The sequence below is a fragment of the Micropterus dolomieu genome, linkage group LG08 (genome assembly GCF_021292245.1).
Source record: "Micropterus dolomieu isolate WLL.071019.BEF.003 ecotype Adirondacks linkage group LG08, ASM2129224v1, whole genome shotgun sequence".
Taxonomy (NCBI): Eukaryota; Metazoa; Chordata; class Actinopteri; order Centrarchiformes; family Centrarchidae; genus Micropterus; species Micropterus dolomieu.
In genome coordinates, this window is record NC_060157.1 from 23,910,534 (window position 1) to 23,929,421 (window position 18,888).

An 18,888-nucleotide genomic window follows, 5' to 3' on the forward strand; every position below is an offset into this window, starting at 1 on the left:
GTCTGTAGCAGCTTTCATCGCTCCTATCACTGTGAAGGCCTTCAGTCGCCTGAATATATTGCAAATTTTTATTTTATAACAATTGCTCCTGTGGGGCAGTGTAATAGTGCAGCAGTTACAGTTTGCTCAGTATGTTATGTGCAGCAAAAAGACCTCCTGTGATGCTAACTTGTGTATGCAAATTACTCCAACACACACAGGGAGAACGCACACTTCTGAATGTTTTAATTACAGTTATTAATGTTCAGATAGGAGGCATTAAAATTGTGGAAAACACCATTGTTTCCGCATTAGAGGTTGTCAAGGGCAAACGTCCAAAACAGACCCACGAGAAACACATGAAAAGAAACACAATCAATAATTTGAAATAATGGTAAAATAAACCTACTTCTCACCTGAATAATTACCCCAGTAACCTCTTTCATAATGATTTATGGTCTCAATCGCTAGTTTCATGTCTTCACAGCATGATGTTCATTTTGTAAATAATGGTCCCATTTAGAGGAAAATAGACCATAAAGCAGAGTATGCTTTAGGGCGGGACTATCTGTGATTGACAAGTTGTTACCATGGCGACCTACAGTGACTCGTACCCACAGCACTGTGTAAATTTAACCATCGCCATTGAAAAAGCTTATCAGGAATTGGCTGTTCATTTTCTCTGGTGAGGACATTTAGTTTTAAGCCTGTTGCTCGCTAGACAAAATTATCATCCCGGTTAAAATTACAGTTAACGTAAATTACAGATGCACCTAGCTAAGAAAGCTAGCTAGTTCCACAAGGAGCTGCTGGCTCAACAGTCTCTTCCAAATATGGTCACGTCTGGTGCCGCTGGTTGCAAAAAATCAACATGGCTGTGCCCTAACGACCAAACTCGAGGATTCAAAAAGGTAGCCCACAAACCAACGGATGAGTAATCCAGCTTCTTTCTCGCTGTCTCTAATGGTTTGTTTACAGTAATCATTCATGTAAAGCTAACGTGGCAATGATTTGTTGATGATACTATGCTAAACATTCCAGTCTGTTGATGATCTTTCCTCATTTTCCCTGCATTGTACCTTTCACTCCTCCCTTGTGGCTGATTTTGACTGAATCCAATTCCATTTAGCCTCAGACCAGCACAAACAAATCATTTAATGCTATTTCTGAACATTTTTATTTCCATTTGCCTTAACATCTTTGATGTTTGAAAGGTTAGGAGACCTGAAGACCCTTTGGATAAAAAAAAGTTTGTATGGTCTCTAATGTGGTTTGTTTGTCTTCTTTTTGTTAACGACTGTAAAGCATTTGTTAGCATGCTAAAAATAACCTTTGCTTGTGGATAATGTTTTTCTGGGTCTTGACCAAATGACCCTAGATCCTATAAGACAAAGACTTATAGTTTTATGAAAATGTAAATTGTGTCCTGGTTTTTCTTAATCCCTTATGTGTGTTGCAGAAGCAGTTTTTCCACTCATTTGGTGCCATTGTCATGGTCTACATTTTAACCTGTATTTGGCATTTTTAAATCTCATCCAGCCATGTAATTGGGAAACAAAATGTAAAATAAATGTCAGCCATCCAAATTAAAGATTATATAGAGAGAAAGGTTATATATTTAATAAATAACCACTTCTTTATCAGAAATAAGGTCCAAAATGGACGTTTTGGTCTACCTGGCAATAGCTGGTCCCCTGTAACAAAATGTACAAGCCAAAATTTCAACTGGCCATAAAACTGAATAAGATATAATGTTGAGTGATACAGTGTTTCCTTTGTAATGATAGGTTTTCTAGGAGGCAATGTTATTAACTATTTTACACAACACAACAACATATTACAACTATATTTTTCATGTAAAACTATTTCATTGTTCCAGCTTCATAAATATCAAGGTTAGCTGCTTTTCTTTTTAGTTATTTTATAAGAATATATGTTTTACATTAGCCTTCATCCATCCATCCATCGTCAACCGCTAATCCTGCATACAGGGTCGTGGGAGGCTGGAGCCAATCCCAGCTGACATCGGGCGAAAGGCGGGGTACACCCTGGACAGGTCGCCAATCCATCGCAGCATTAGCCTTCATATTAAGGAAAATATTTTAATATTCTATTAAATTGTTATATTGTACATCTAGCGCAAAAGATATTGATGTTAGGGATAGATAAGACTGTCTGTAATCTAGTGATGTCAGAACCATGATGCTGGAAAACTCCATGGCCTAGCAATTTGAAAAAATATGTATATATGTATTGTCTATGAAACACTGTGCTCAAAAAAATTTATCATCATAGTATAACATCAAGTCGATTAAACTTAAGGGATATCAGTCTGTCCGGTTAGGAAACATCGATCAATGTCAACTGTTTTGGTGCAAATGAAAGGGACAACAGGTGGACTGGAGAGGCAACAGCAAGACAACCCCCAAAAAGGAATGGTTTAGCAGGTGTTGGCCACAGACAGTGGCTCTCTCCTTATCCTTTATGACTGATTGATGATCTAGTTATTTGTCACTTACTGGTAGCATGAGGCGGTAACTGCAGCCAATTTAGGTTGCACAAATAGCCCAGCCCCTCCAGGATGGCACGTCCATACACAAAGGTTTTCTGTGTCTCCCAGCACAGTCTTAACAGCATCACCATTACACCGGGCCTTTTGGAAGAGCTGGACAAAGGCATCAACCCAGCAGCAGGACCGGTATCTGCTCCTTTGTGCTAGGAGGAACCACAGGAGCACTGCCAGATCCCTACAAAATGACCTCCAGCAGGCTACAGGTGTGTGTCTTTCTTACCAAACTGTCAGAAACAGACTTCATGAGGGTGGCATGAGGGATCTGTACTCACAGCCCAGCACCGTGCAGCTCAAATGGAATTCACCAGAGAACAGCAGAATTTGAAATACAAAATAGTATTTTGTAATTTGTATTTGATATGGTTGATGATAATGGCTTCATATATTATATAATTTATCATTTATTTTGTAGTATAAAATACTGTACAATACGAAGTTGAAGTGAAAATCATAAAAGGGCTGCCTCTGAGTGGTGCCTACTCAATAATTTGCCCAAACTTGTTGAGATCAGAACAGAAAACTGATACAGACACAAAGAAGAAAGTCACGGTGAGAAAAGTGTAGGTTTCTAGATATTTAGCAGTTTTAGAGTTGAGCAAATGTTAGTTAAACATTACAAACAAACATGTTAATTTTAAGCAACATTATGTAAGGTGTGGGTTTTTGTGTGCTTTGGCGTGTAATTCAGGCTGTCGTAAATAAGGACAGCTATACATGTGTATTTCTTATTATTACATTAAGATCAAAAATGAACAAGTTGCCAACTTTGCTAACATAGGCTGACCATATTTTGGCTTTCAAACTTGAGAACAGCTGGGGCAGTGACAGACAACCGCAGTGAGTGGAAGGTTTGGGCTGGGGGATTCAAGTAATTTGTGGCACCGTTGAAATGTGTATTTGTACAATGGCATCCTGGCTAAATTTAAATCTGTCCACTGCAGAGGCAATTATAAAAACCTTAATAAACAAGTTATAAATTTGTGTATTGGTACGATATTATAATAATAAATAAAATGTTTAATGTTAGTGTTAGTGTGTTAGTGTTAGTGTTAGTGTTAGTGTTGTTACGGCTGTATGTGTTTCCCTGTGCTGTGCGTCTATGTTGCTCTTCTGTCCTCTAGTTCTGCCCCAGGAGTGCTACAGCTGATTGCTGAATGAGGTCCACCTGGCCTTGGAAGGCGGTATTTCAAAGCTCCTGTGCCAGCATCAGAAAGGAGGATTTTTGAGTTGGGACTGCTGGTCTTACTGCCTCTCAGCCGTGGATGTATGTGTTATGACCATATGTTTTTGTATTTTTGATTTAACATTTATTATGTTAATAAATCCCACAGGTTTGGTTGTTTTAAAGATGTCAATCTGTGTTTAGTTTGGGTCAGCGTTGGAGTGTTGTTTGCCCCATGTAGCCACCAGTGGGTGGTGCTCTTTCCGTCTGTCTCCGCAACGCATTTTCATCTCAATGCGTCATAACAGACGCTTTCAGACAGCATGACCAAGCGTAAAGATTTTACGCAAAAGGTACCCTTCAGCGCCTGTATGAAACGCCCCCATTATGCTACGTTGCAGCAACACAAGGCTACCTGTGCTGGCACATTGCACATAATTGTTATTAATTTGTTGTTGATTTGTTGTTATTTGTAAATCGTTGTTGTTCCATTGTTATTTTTATTATTATTTTTATTTTTTTATATTGTCAGTTTTCTCTATTCTTCTGTTATTCTTATATAACTTGCATTTGTTTATTACATATTTATTTATTTCTACATCTATTTATGTCAGCTGTATGTCTATCTGTGCATAGCACCTTATCACCAAAGCAAACTCCTTGTATGTGTAAAACACTACTTGGCAATAAAGCTCCTTCTGATTCCGATTCTTCTGATTCAAATTAGCCGCTGAACTCTAACCTTTCAGTGAACCAAATCCGATCCAATAGGAGCTCACATGTCCCTTTCACAGCCTTCAATAGCCAACGAGAGCAAGAAGAGTAAGGAAGGGCCAGCCCGTATTATTTCGTGGGTAGGCCGAGCCAATTGCAAGCAATTGTGCCGATGACTGGCACCCCGTGTATCCAATAAAATTCTGAAAATAACGATATCCAGCTTTAAGTAGTAAGTTCATGATCTACCAGCAAAAAAACACATCTGTGTCGAGCTACCGGCTGATACGGAGCGATGCAGCAGCAGCCGCCTGCGGGGAGCGGCTGTTTTAGAAAAGATACGCTAAGACATACACTTAGAAAAACCTGTGTAAAATACTCATTTTTCATGGTATTGTTATGAAATTTAAACTAGGACTAGGTAAGGCTTATGCTGTGGCCCTACAGTGTTTTCCAGCTAATAAGTCCCAGCTATAGTTGTCTGCATGCATTTGTTAGCGAGTATTTTCAAGCGGAAGTTAGTTTTAGTGTGTTTAAACTTATATTAATCAATTCCAGTAGCAGTTACAATCATTCTGACTTTTGGGTTAGACACTCCAGAGTGTTATCTTTCAGAGAAGCCCAAAACCGTGCATATACTCCAAATGGTTCAAGAACTACATTCAGTCAACTTTGGATATGCCTTGAATAGGCGTTTTGCATTCTTTTACCAGAATGTTAAAGAGGTTGGCTGTGTGATGTGTTATTTTGAGGGGACAGTAAATTTACACTGTTATACAAGCTGTACACTCACTACTTTACATTGAAGCAAAGTGTCATTTCTTCAGTGTTGTCACATTAAAAGATATAATCAAATATTTACAAAAATATGAGGGGTGTATTCACTTTTGTGAGATACTGTAGCTAGCAACTAAACCTCTGTCTGTGCAAAGCTCGCACAGTCACGAGAGGCAATGATAGTGACGTCACTCACCATATTACAAGTCATTCTACCATCAAATTGATTTTAAAACTGTAAAGATATAAATACTACTTAATGTTGCTTTAAAACTAACCTTCATCTGGGTTATGTGAATATTTAATCTTTTAACAGGTTGCATATGTCAGATGTATTGCATGACAAAAAGCTGTTGCTCTAAAACATTGTCCATTTAATCAACTGAGTCGGTGTACTAGTGAAGGGATAAATCAAATAGGCCGATAGATAAGAGGTTTGCAAACTGATTTCATGCCACCTTGGAAAAGTATTTTTTAGTATTTTTGAAAAACAAAAATACAGCAGTTTATTTTGATACATGGCATGGCTGATGGATATAGTAGTTCATTGTGACACACTTAAAATTTGGTATCTAATTTTAAGATGTATTTTTCCCAGTCCCTGAATATATTATTTCAGCATAATGCATTACGGAGCCTGAATATGCTATCAGATACCTTATTCAGCCTGCATAATATAACTGTTTTATGTATAACAAGTTTCATGCCTTTGTCAGGCTACAAAGAGCAGTGTGAAGAACTTAGTGTAGTTGTGCTCTCTGGGGAACTGAGGAGTCACACCTTAGAAACTGGTTTTGGATTATTTAAAAATGGCATGGGTCTGCTTTAAAGAAAAACAGAGACTGTACATCAGCTCAACCACAAAACTTTCCAAGCTTTTGAGCAAATTTCAAACATTGTGCATAAGCCATCTCACCACAGTTATTTCACCACACTCATGAGAAGGCTGGCAATTGTTTTTTAAAGATAAATTTGGGCATTTTTGCCTTTATTGATAGGAAAGTGGATAGAGAGGAAATGGAGAGAGAGATGCAGCAAATGGGCACAGGCTGGATTCGAAGCAGGGAGGACTCAGCATTGTACATAGGGCGCACACTCTATCAACTGAGCTATTTACGCAACAGGCTGACAATTTCATGTTTTGTTGAGAGAAATGTGCATTTGTCATAAAAGTAAAGCTTTTCAACTTGAGTAGCCGAGCATAAAAATATGGTGGTTAAAAGTATGGTGGTTCTGCTTCAAGTGATCGATTACCGCAAAACTTCAATTACAGTTTTTTTCAATTGCTAACAAGCGTTTACCTAAACTCAAGATACCTTATCAAAACTCTTAACACAGCAACACACCTACCTCACACAATTAGCCAAATAGTAAATTTTCTGCTCAAAACCACATTTTGTTCTTTAAACACAAACTCTACATTTTAAAATGCAAAATAACATTCTCTACATACATAAACTCTATCAAAACACAGCAAACCTGACTCAAATCATTCTCTCAAAACACTAGCACGTTTTCTTTCCAAAAATGAACAGATCCATCAATCATAGCACAACGACTTTCTAAATACAAACAGTTGATGGCATTACTGAAACTGTATCACTTTTCATGTTTCAGCTCTACCTGCATACAGTAAACTATGTGCAATCCATTGTTTTTTGTAATTCAGTTTCCTTTTACTGTAAACCACCCTACATTTTTGGCTTGAGGATCAATTGTGTGCATTTTTGCCAACAAACTATGTAAAAGTGAATGAGTGATCTTTACTTTAAAAAATGTAGATTAAGAAAAAATGTAAATGAAAGATTTACAGAAGTAAAACCTTTATTAGCAAGATGAAATTGTAGCCAATGATCAACAAATAATCCAACCGATGTGGCTTTTGCTTCAAAATGTGTAAAAATACTGTTGAATACAGTACGTTTACGTTCCTTCTCGGCCACTTTGCTCCTCCAACGAACGCCGTCTGGCTCTGCATCCCTAAGCATCTGTAACATCACGATGGTGAAACAAACTACCAGATGTCATCAGAGAAGCCCCCTCTAACTTCAAGAAGTTCATGAAAACTAATCTCTTTCGAAAACATCTCTTTCGAGAACGCTTCCTCCTAAAACACCTCTAACCCTCTGCACTTCCTGTGCTCTTCTTCTTCTATCTCCTTACAATTCTCTTGTTTTGCGCTATTCCTTAACTCTTACTTCTTTCCCTAGGTATTTGCCTTATTGATGCTGGGTGAGCTAATAGATTTTACTAGTGTTTATTGTCACTTAGATCTCTTACTGTATTGATGCTTGTATGTTTTTTCTCAAATGTAAGTCACTTTGGATAAAAGTGTCCAAATGAGTAAATGTAAATGTAAATACACAATTACATTGAAACAAAAAACTATGGCACAGAAGGAATAGACAAATAAACAAAAATGCCTGTCCTGTTCTAATCCATTTGATCTTCAGCCTTTGGCCACATGTTCTCATCCACATCACATCTAATGTCATCTTTCACTATGCACCTGGATAGAAACACTTAGCCTGGTTCAGCTACTCCCCCCTGGCCCTATTCCCAACTATTCTTCTCCCTTGTTCAGACATTATTGTTTCTTTCTCTAGTCTTCTGTGTTGTTCTGTATCCGCATTTGATAAACTCAACTCCAGAAAGCTCCCTTTTTACTGCATTGTGTATGTAATTGAAAGAAGTTCAACACCTGTACATGTCTCTGGTTGAGATTGGAATTAGCTGTGGTTGATCTGGTTTACCCAAATTACAATAAATCAGCTGTTTCTCAATGTTTCAATGATCAGGTCATTCAGAAATGATTATCAGCTGTTCCAATAAAGATTTTGAGCTGCTATTGCAGCAGAAGTAGATGCTTTATACATTATTTAAGGTTTTGAAAACGATATCTTCATTTCTGACATGTTGTGCGCAAGCATTTGTAAATAACACAAAACATCCATAGTTTTGTTAGTGGGTAAGCTTGTACGTAAAGAAAAACTTTTAGACATTTTAGAAATGAGTTAATTGATTGCATATTCTGTGTAAACAACATGAATTGTGTTAATGGTATGGTATGAACAAACCGATGTGGGGCTAACTGTGTTTAGAGTTTTGAAAATGTGACTAGAGATTGGACAAAAGGATGTTAGTGGTTGTAAAAAACTCTAATAGCCCGGGCTTTTGTTTGCTTTAATCACTGATCTCAAGCTGCCTATCTGTCTTAGTCTCTTTCACTATCATATTGTCAGCAAATATGGAAATTGGCTTACTTACTGTTAAGGAATTTAGAGGTACCACCACACAGGTTTTTCCAGGTCATAATAGGGTCAATTGCTGAGCTAAAGTAAATGTAGGCATTGCCATTGTTTGATTTCACTGCACATCCTATGTGCATGTGACAAATTAAGTTCTTGAACCTCGGGTTTTGAATCTAAAGTCTCTTTACAGCTCCTGCTACCGTCCCACTGTGCCCTATAGAGTAGGTTGCACAGTGGCTCAGCATATTCACGTTTCAGCAGTAATATAATATATATTCCATCCTGCCAGCACAATAGAGCTGTAGTCTGTGTGTATGTTATGTTATGTTGTTGTTACCAGCTATTATGCTGGTATTGCATATTACCATAGCACTACCTTTGTATAATAAATGTATGTAATACATATTTAAATTTTTATTCTGTTCTAATTTCAAGTATTTGTATATATGTTCTGTTTGTGTACATACACCTGGTGAAGATTATTTACCTTTTTGTGTTCTCCTTCCACTGCTTAGCCAATCCTAACAATCTGTTAATTAATATTTAACAATGGATAAAAGTATCACGTAATATGAAAGGCATTGCTCACAGTGACAAACTCACTCTGAAGTTCTATGGAGCTTTTTAGTCTCTTGTAGTTTGTTTTATTTCTACAGTATTCAGTATTCTACATATTTGGTTCAGACTAAGTGCTCTCATCAACCTAATTTTCAGCACAAAAAAAGTTCTGATAAACCCATTGTACCTGCCCAGCAACAAAAAAGCACATTCATAGGATATTTTTTTCTTAGGAGTTAGTGGAGACCAAACCAGCGCTAAAAGTCAATAACTGACCTACATTTAAACGAATCCTAATGTTCCTCCACTGGATGTTTAAATAGGCGACTGTTTGGTGACACTTATAAAGTGTGGTTTCTGACAAAAAATGTATTATATGCAGCTTTACCTACACATCAACCTAATCATAATATGAAACACTGCTACACAGGTGGCCATATTAGGATAATGACCAATTAGGAGAATGTGTCACTTATGAAAGGGGTCTGTCAATCAACATTCAAACAGCTACACACATACACAACTAAGAGTTCGCCGGTACAACCACAGTGTTTGCTGCTGGCCACAGGAGCAGTTGGGGGTTAGTTTTATAAAGGGCACCTTGAGCTGACGCTGTTAGGAATCCAGAGCTAAAATTATATTTTTTTCATTACTTGCCTTGACCAAATGACCCTAAAGCCAGTTTCATGTGTGAACTGCTGGCAACATGATGCAGTGGTTTAATCTCTATGCACCAAAAATATGGGAATTATTCTGAGAATCAATAGTCTGGAACTAACTGTCATATGGAAATGGGATAGAAAGAAGAGAGAGAGAGTAGGAGAGAGGAATATAAATGGGAGATAAAGAGATAATGTGAGAGAAGAAAGTGTTAAAGACTGAAGAAGTGAGAAAGCAAGACGTACAGAAAAAGACTGGAGTGTAGTCCCAGCACTGTCTGGCATGCATAGATATTATTCCTTGAAAAGACATATTCAGACACTCAAGTGCAATGCTTTGAACCACCTGAGAGGACACACACTCACATTATGCACAGGAAAGTACATTACAGTGTTTTTTAAACACTGTTTAAACATGCACATGCATAAAAAAAATCAGGCACACACATGAGAAAATACACAACACAGTCAGGAAAATCCCATACAGAGACACACACAATGATAGGAAATAAGGAGAGGAGAGAACAGAACGGGGGAAGAGAAGCAGAGTTGAAAAGAATATGCCATGGAGGCAGCATGGAGCAGCCTTAGAGAGTTATGAGACAATAACAGGGAAATATTGGTGGAAAGAGAGAAGTTGGAAAGAAGCATGGAAAATATATATAGGGTGAAGACTGAGGAGATAGGTAGAAGAGAGAGGAAGAAAATGAGAAATGAAGAAAGAGGACCAAAGGAGAAGAAAAGACAAAATAAACAAATGGAAAGAAGGATGATTAAAAAGTAGACAGAAAAATACAAGGAGTAAAAATTACTGAGCAATTCATCCATCCATCCATCCATTCATTCAAGGATGGGTAGAAGAAAGGAGAGGAAGAAAGTGATGGGTAGAGGAGGGACGGGTAGTCACAGATAACGCAGCGTACAATGAAAGTGACGGCTTTGCTCTGAGCATGACTCTGGCTGACTGTTGTTTCATTATAATCTCATAACTGTCTAATCCTGGAGCAATGGAGGGAGAAAGAGAGACTAAGCAACATACATTCACAAAAATTGGAAATGAATCTACACGTCTGGTTCGAACGAGCTGAATGCACATGGGAAGAGACAGACAAAGGGTGGCACAGGCCTACATACACACACACACACACACACACACACACACACGAGTGCTAGGTTCACTTGTTTGCTCGCTCATTTACTCAGTCACTGCTCTTTTTAATAAATCACTCTTTTGCACACTCACATTTACTTTTTTGTTCAACCACTTATTTGTTCACTCATTCACTTTCAGTCTTAGTCTCTTTCACTATCATATTCTCAGACACTTTCTCTTCCATTCATTTACTCACTCTCTTGATCGCTTGGTTTTTACTGAGCTGGGGAAAAAAGCCTTCTTTGATTTGCAAAACTTGCTACATCTAAATGATCTAGTCCCATTAAATTAATTTAAAGCCATGTTAAAACCCCATATAACTGAGAAATATAAATGCCTCATGTGAGGCTTCCTAGTTAAATAAAGCTTAAATATATAAATAATAATAATAACTGTATCTCTCAACCACTTGGTAACTCACTGAACCGCAGTTTAGTCAGTCAGTCCCAAATTTACTCACTTAATCATTCACTCAATAATTGGTTTACACATTCACTCATTTGGTCACTGACATGTTTCACTCCCTCAGCGAAAACCTCACCCAATCATTAAGTCGTTCCCAAAATGATTCTCTCTCTGTCATTCACTCACTAAATGACTGACTCACTGTCTCACTCACTCACTCACTCATCCAAAATTATGACAAAATGAATGTATATAAGCCTGCATCATAACTATTGAGGCTGATGTCAAAGCAGTTTAAATAGGGTAGCAGGTCACACACACTCACAGCGCTCCTCGATTAAAGCTTTCTGACACAATACAAACACGGCACTAACCAGGCCTTCAAAGCAACAATGCTGCTATTTTTACTTATTCAGTCTCTAAGGCTTTGATCATTGACAGCAAAGAAGCCTGTAAAGCTTTCAGGAAGCTTTTATCTTAAAGCCAAAGGCTGGAAATGCAAACAAAAAAATATATAATAAATATATAATAATATCCATTGGACGGCAATAAGATAGATGATTATATTCTTGTAGACATAGCCCCAAAACAGAAGAAAATATCAATTCAATTGCAAACATTTCTCAGTGACGGCCATGATCAACACAATGGATAATCAACAAGCAGTCAGTTAAGAAAAATCATGGGAAATCAAAATGTGTTTCTCTCCATACTAATAGCCCATGGGTTTACGCTTAAGATCATTATTATTATTATATTAAGGAAGTAGGCCTATTGATAGCATTTCATGGGATATCGCTATGGGATGTGGATGGCACTAAGGGTGTTACTGTGATACAGATCACTGCTCACATCTACACAGCTCTCATTCTACCAGCAAAACTGTCATTACCATGCCCAAAGTAAATTACCTGCTTTATACCAGTTGCTTGCAACAGCGTATCTCATAAACTGACAACATCCTGACTCATATGAAAATTTGACATGAAAGACCTACTAATAATATAATAACCATTAGGCCTCACACATTTCTTACCTTTGGTGATATGTAGGCTGCTGTCATGTTTTCTCACACAAAATCCACCCTAAGCGTCACACATGCTTTTTTTTAGTCACTCTTTTCTCAGACTCTTCTCACTTCTTCGACATTTTTAAACTCTGCTTAGCCAACTAGCATCAGTCTCCTAATTTAAGTAACAGCTCTGTCACTGTCTACATTGCTCTCACAATCACATGTGGCAAATGTCTGAGACACGGGTAATAAATTCTCACACTTAGTTCCCTCTGGAATAAATTCGACTTCTTGAAACACAAGACCATGAATGCCATTCAGTCTTATCACACCCCTTTCTCACTCCTACTCAAACCTGTAGAGTCTCAGTCCTTATCTTCACAGTATTTGTTACAGTGAATAAAGCTACAGGGAAATCTATACCGACTACACACATACATACACACACACACACACCCTCCCATCCTTTCCACCAATTTCTCCCTTCATGGTCTCTTACCTGTGACGGTGATCAGCATGGGAGCCACCAGCGGCCTGTTGTTATCCAGTTTTCGGCTCAGTCGGATCTCTCCACTGGTGTGATTCAGGAGCAGCAGGTGAAGCTCGTTCCCTCTGTCAATGGTGTAGTACAGCCTGTCTGACACATCAGGGTCGTGGGCGGGTACTCTCCCAATTACCCCGCTGGGGAAACTGTTGGAGCGATTGGACACAAAGTTGTTGAAGATGATTTGGAAGTCCTGCAGAGTGGGCCGGTTGTCGTTCTGGTCCACCAATCTGATTCGGACAGTGGCCCGGCTGACTAGAGGTGCTGAGGTGGCCTGGACTACGATGACATACTCATTGCGGGCTTCATAGTCAAGATCAATGAGTGAGGTGAGCTCCCCTGAAAAGATGTCCATCTGGAAAATTTCAGGGATGTTGCCCTCCACAATTTGGTACATGATCTGAGCATTGGCACCCTCATCTGGGTCAGTGGCCGTGATCTGGGCTACCACAGAGCCCACTGCGCTATTTTCCTTCACTAGAACCTCAAAGTCATCTGCAGGGAAGACAGGGGCATTGTCGTTCACATCTAGGACTGTCACCTGGATGTGGACGGGAGTTCGCTGAGGGGGCACGCCACGATCCACAGCATAAGCCGTGAGCTCATAGAATGGCACGCTCTCACGGTCCAAACGGCGAACAGTTCGGACAATGCCAGATGTAGGTTCAATGGTAAAGTCTCCATCCCCGTCCTCACCATTTTGGAAAGTGTACTGAACACGACCATTGGCGTGTGCATCACGGTCAGTAGCTGATATTTGAAGGACACTAGTGAAAGGAGGAGCATCTTCGCTCACTGTTCCCTGATATCTGGGGCTGAGGAACTGAGGTGCATTGTCGTTCACATCATTCACATTCACCTCAACGTATGTGGTGTCTGATTTCTGTGGTATGCCATTGTCTTTAGCTGTTATAGCCAAAGTGTAAGTCATCTGGTCCTCATAGTCAAGCTCTGCCTGGAGTGTAATAGCCCCTGTTGAAGTGTCAATACGGAATTGTGGGATATTGTCCTCGAGGAAATATGTGATTCGAGCATTTTCACCAACATCATCATCTGTGGCACTGATCACAACTACAGTGCTTCCAGGTGGTCTGTCCTCATTCACACTAACAGAGTAGTGGGCACTCTGAAATACAGGCCGATGTGTGTTGGCATCTGTGATGTTGATGTGCACCTGACAGGTGTCGTGGAGCGTGCGGTCTGAGGCAGTGACGGTTAGAACATAGCGGCGCTCCTGTTTGTAGTCCAATGGGAGAGCTAACGAGAGAAGTCCAGCCCCTCCTGCTGTGCTAATAGCAAAGCGGTTTCTGGTGTTTCCTCCTGTAATCTGATAGGTCACCGCACTGTTGACATCACGGTCCACAGCTGTGACAGTCACAACACTGGTGCCGACCACCGCATCCTCATTCAGGCGAGAATAGTACTCCTTTTGGAGGAACTCAGGGCGGTTGTCATTAACATCCATCACTGTAATTGTAACACTCGCAGTAGCAGAAAGAGGTGGCATGCCATAATCCCTAGCCTCCACACCAAAGAAATAGTGCTCTACAGATTCTCGGTCAAGAATAGAACTCACAGTGACCCAGCCTGTTGCAGAATTAATAATGAATGGCGTGTCAGAGCTGGTGCCAGTTAACCTGTACTCCAGACGGGCATTATCACCAGAATCAGTATCAATGGCCTGTATGTGGAGGATAGAACTACCAACTGGGGCACTCTCAAGCACAGACGCCTGGAATGGTGTGGAGACAAAGATCGGTGGGTTGTCGTTGACATCCGTCACCTGTACACTGACAATACCGGTGTTGTTGGACAGAGGTGGCCGGCCATTGTCCTGTGCACGAACACGGAGCGTATACTCTCGTTCTGCCTCAAAGTCTAGTGGTGCCACAACCTGGATCTCCCCAGTGACACTGTCAATAGAAAACTGCCCACGGCTGTTACCACTGATGATATTATAGTGAACAGCAGCATTACTGTCCTTGTCCCTGTCTGTGGCACTCACACGGAGGATCTCAGAGTGCGGCCGTACATCCTCCTTCACTGCTACCACATAGCGCTTTTCACTGAACTGTGGCACATTGTCATTTTCATCCAGAACAGTGATGAAAACTTTAACAGTGGCGGAGCGTGGCCCTGGTTCCTTCCCCTGGTCACTAGCCTCCACCTGGAGAGTGTAGTGCTCATTTGTTTCCCGGTCCACTGATCCACGGGTTGTAATGAGGCCAGAGCGTGGGTCAATCTCAAAGGCTCCTCGTGCCATTGCAGCCGTGTCACCAACAAAGCGGTAACGGATATTGGCATTGGATGGGGAGTCTAAGTCTGTCGCTCTCAGTTGTAAGATGGGATAGCCCTCCTCAACGTTTTCCCTGATTGTTTCCCTGTACTCTGTCTGTTCAAATATGGGAGAATGATCATTTCGGTCTGAAACAGTAATGGCCACCATTGTGGTGCCAGAGAGGCGAGAGGGGCCATAATCTGTCGCAGTGACCCGGAAGTAATGCAAATCCATGTGTTCTCTGTCTAGAATCTGAGTGGTGGTAATGAGACCTGTGTCTGGATGGATGTGGAAGTAGTCAGATGATCGACTGTTCATCAGTGGGGCCATTGTGTAGCTCACCCTGCCTGCATCTCCTGCATCTGTGTCTGAGGCGGACATGACAATGACCGAGGTGCCTGGCGGCTGGTTCTCAGCTACTTGTACTTGATAGTTATACTGGGAGAAATGGGGGTGTCTGTTGGCTGCACGTCGAGAGCGAGGCCACGGCTTCAAAATCTCCCTCTCCCTTTTTCCCTGTGAGGTTTCATCATCTTCTACTATTATCAGTTGTTCCAGACTCCTCTCTCCCCTTGTGCTCTGCCTCTCCTCCCCCTCCTCCCCCTCCCTCTCCTCCACCTCTCCTACCTCATGGCTTTCATCAACCTGGCTCTCTCTCTTCCCTCTTTCGCTATCTGGCTGCATGATGGTGGTGGTGCTACTGCCCCTATCCTGACCCTTCCCTCCCTCTAACTCTCTCTCCACAGCCTGGCTTGCCTTTGTTATTCTCTTTTCCCTCTCCCACTCCTCCTCCTTTTGCTCTTCTCCTCCTGCATCTCTCCCTCCCATCAGGCGCACCCACTCTGTCTCACCCACCCCCACCTGTAATTTCCCTCCCCCAACAGCAGCGGACCCCTCCAAGCGCTCTCCCTCCCTCTCTGTATCCCTCTCCCTTTCTTCCTCGGCCCCCATCTGCCGTCTATCTGACTGTCTGACACCTTCGGGCTCTAATGGCACTTGCTTACTGGATTTTAATTGCATATGTGCATGGTCCCCCCGCTCGGTGGCTGAACAGTCGGGGGAAATGCAGTCAGGGCACACTGGGTGGACCATCTTTGGCAGTGCGCTTTCCAACAGGTCTTGCTGCTGTGTCTGACCATGCCACGGCGAATTTTCTTTTTCAGATTCATGACTATATGCATTTACCTCCTTGCTCCCCTCCCCTTCGTTGTTGTTATTACTGTTGGTGTTTAATGTGCGCCACAAAAATATGCGCTGTGAGTCTGAGGGAGCTGTCCATCGTGCTGTAATCAGGTCCTTCACAGAGGGTAAGTGAAGCGAATGCGCAGAGTCATCCTTCCATGTAGTCAGGTTTATTTCCGACAAAGGCGACAGGTGTTTTGCTGCGGTGTGATCAGACTGAGAGCGAATATGTGGTTTGATAACTGTTGCAGAGCGAGACGTGGCTGACACATTTCCGGGAGATGTAACGGGAAACTTAGCATGTGAGAAAAAGTCTGAGTCACATGCAGACTCTGTCTCTGGAGTTGCATTTACTTTTACAGCAGAGAGACGGAGTGCTTTGGATAGTTTCACACTTTTTGAATAATCGTCTGTTTGTGTTTGAGGGGGCGTACTGAGCACCAAGCCAGAATATTTTGATTCGATTTCGGGAATTGCGCTTTTGCTGGATAGAAAGCGTTGTCCGGGCGTCTCTGTGATGTGGATGGGGAGATTCCTCTGAGCTATGGCTCCCTCCCGGACCATAAACGCGGCTAAATATGCATTCAAAATTTCTACACTGTCAAAACAACCAAAGCAACCACCGGGTACCTTTCTGCTTTCTCCCCGGGTTTGACTGTTCTGCCTCGTGGTTGCTGGTGCTGATTTCCCCTTCCGAAGCTCATTACATAGAATCGGAAAAGGCAAATCATTATCCGGGTAATTAGGTAAATTAACGTGTTTGTTGTCTTGGTACGCCCCTCCTCCCTTTCCATCTTTCCTCTCATTCCTTTCCCTCTCCTTATCCTTAATTCCGGCGTAGTAATACCCTGCTTTCGCATCATGCACAGGGGTTCCACAATAATCAAAGCGCGCCCTGGTTCTGGGGTTAATCACTGCCGGTGCGCTACATCTGTACGCTTCCTTCCCTTCCTGTTCATCTCCCCCTCTCCTCGCTCCCCTCTCCCTGCTACCAGTGCACCCAGCCGAGCAGCTGTCATCACCCCCCTCTCTTATACTACTGGGATCGATTACATTGTGCCTGCCCAAATGAGAATAATTACCAGTACCCCAAGCCTTGTTGCTGTTCCTGTAAACTGGATGCGACTGAATTGTGTCTGTGTAGCCGGACTTCGTGGAATTACAAGATGAAAAATGACAAATGTAGTCCAATTTTGATCCCTGGATACAGGTTGAACTTTGGGTGAACTGGTGATGAAATTTGACGGTGAATTGTCGTGAATTGTATCCTGAAAGAGGATGAATGCAACAAAAGCAACCGGTTGGCAAGGGGCCTGCTGGGGGGATTTTGGCCGGGGAGAGGGCGTGTTTGTCGGGGCTTGGCCAGTAGAGATGCCCGGGTGTCAGGGAGCACCATGTAGCTAAGAGCCTCCTTGCCTCACCAGCCCTCTTCCACACCTCTCCCCCTCTCCTCTCTCCACTTCCGGGTGCCCTGCACAGGCCAGAGGCGTGCACAAAGGCTCTGGCGGCGCCACGTTTGGCGAGGTGTGGCCTCGACGCCGGCCACCGTTGTGCGCACGCTCTAGTCCTTTGTACTGCCCGTTTTTTGCCGTTTTGAACTGGTGAGGAGGTGAAAGCAGGTGAAACAACGCCCTTCATCACCAGCCTTCCTCTCTCCACTCCCTCTCCTATGCCGACGCCATCCCAGCTCGACCTGCTCCTAATACCTGGGTGGAGAGAAGGAGGAGGAGGTGATGGTGCCGGAGGGCCATTTCCACTCCTCCCAAACGTCCCGACTCCTTTCAGTCTCTCCTTCCGTGTCCCCCTCGCCCCATCCTGGTGATATGCTCCCAGCGCCCCCTCTGCGTGCTGCACTCCAGAGCATCCCTCACTCTGTATCTGCTCTAAGGTCCACCTGCTTGGGTGTAGATTCCAGCTGCCCCTCGGCGACTCCCCTGCTTCCTCGCACTGCTGCTGCTGCTGCTGCTGTTGGCTCACTTTACCGGCGTTTCGGTAGAAGAGGCCCGGGGTCCATTGGTTGGAAACCCCTTCTGTATTCACCGTCTCCGGGGTGAAGGCGAACAAAGGGCCGAGGAGAAGCAGGTGGAGTGCCAGAGACCAGAGCAGGAGCGGGGTGAAGCCCGGTAGCGGTGCAGCCATTTAGTCTCTTCCTTTCTCTGTCTCTCCCCACCTTTCTCCCACTTCCACCTCTGCCTATTCTCTCTCTTTCTCTGTCGAGTGCGTATTCTCCTCTCCCAGTTACTTCCCTCAGTCCTTCCTCTGGCTAGGTGGCCAATTCCAGGACCGCCGGCACCGCCCGACACCTTCCCCCAGGCTCCCCCGTCTCTCCGTCGGCCTGGAGAGTTGGCATCTACCCGCTGTGGTCCGTGGAGCTGGAGGTCGGAGCGTTAGGAGCGGCGCGGCAGCAGCATCTCTCCTCCCGTTCATTCACATCCAACATGGCTTACACACTCACACTGACTGACTGACTGGCAGGCTCACACACTACCCTCTTCTGTGTGTGCGCGTGTGTGTATGTGTGTGTGTGTGTGTGTGTGTGTGTGTGTGTGTGTTATGCGTGTGCGCTCTCTTCTAGCAGCCTGGTGGTAGGCTATCCATCCATCCACACACACAGTTACACTCTCCTCCTCCTCTCTCCTTTT

The 18,888-nt window shown here is 42.6% G+C and overlaps 1 protein-coding gene and 1 long non-coding RNA gene across 2 annotated transcripts in view; one reads left to right on the forward strand and one right to left on the reverse strand.

Annotated features, from left to right (window-relative positions):
* celsr3 (cadherin, EGF LAG seven-pass G-type receptor 3) overlaps nucleotides 1–18,385 on the reverse strand; it is a 129,692-nt gene extending 111,307 nt beyond the window's left edge. Inside the window, exon 1 of the mRNA XM_046056226.1 lies at nucleotides 12,742–18,385. Within this exon, the coding sequence (XP_045912182.1) occupies nucleotides 12,742–18,385 (5,644 nt within the window). The remainder of the gene's footprint in view (nucleotides 1–12,741) is intronic.
* On the forward strand, nucleotides 2,606–4,031 carry LOC123975082. The gene is made up of 3 exons (XR_006825985.1): nucleotides 2,606–2,754; nucleotides 3,673–3,815; nucleotides 3,918–4,031. It is a non-coding gene; the product is annotated as an uncharacterized LOC123975082 (long non-coding RNA).
* Nucleotides 18,386–18,888: the final 503 nt, after the last annotated feature.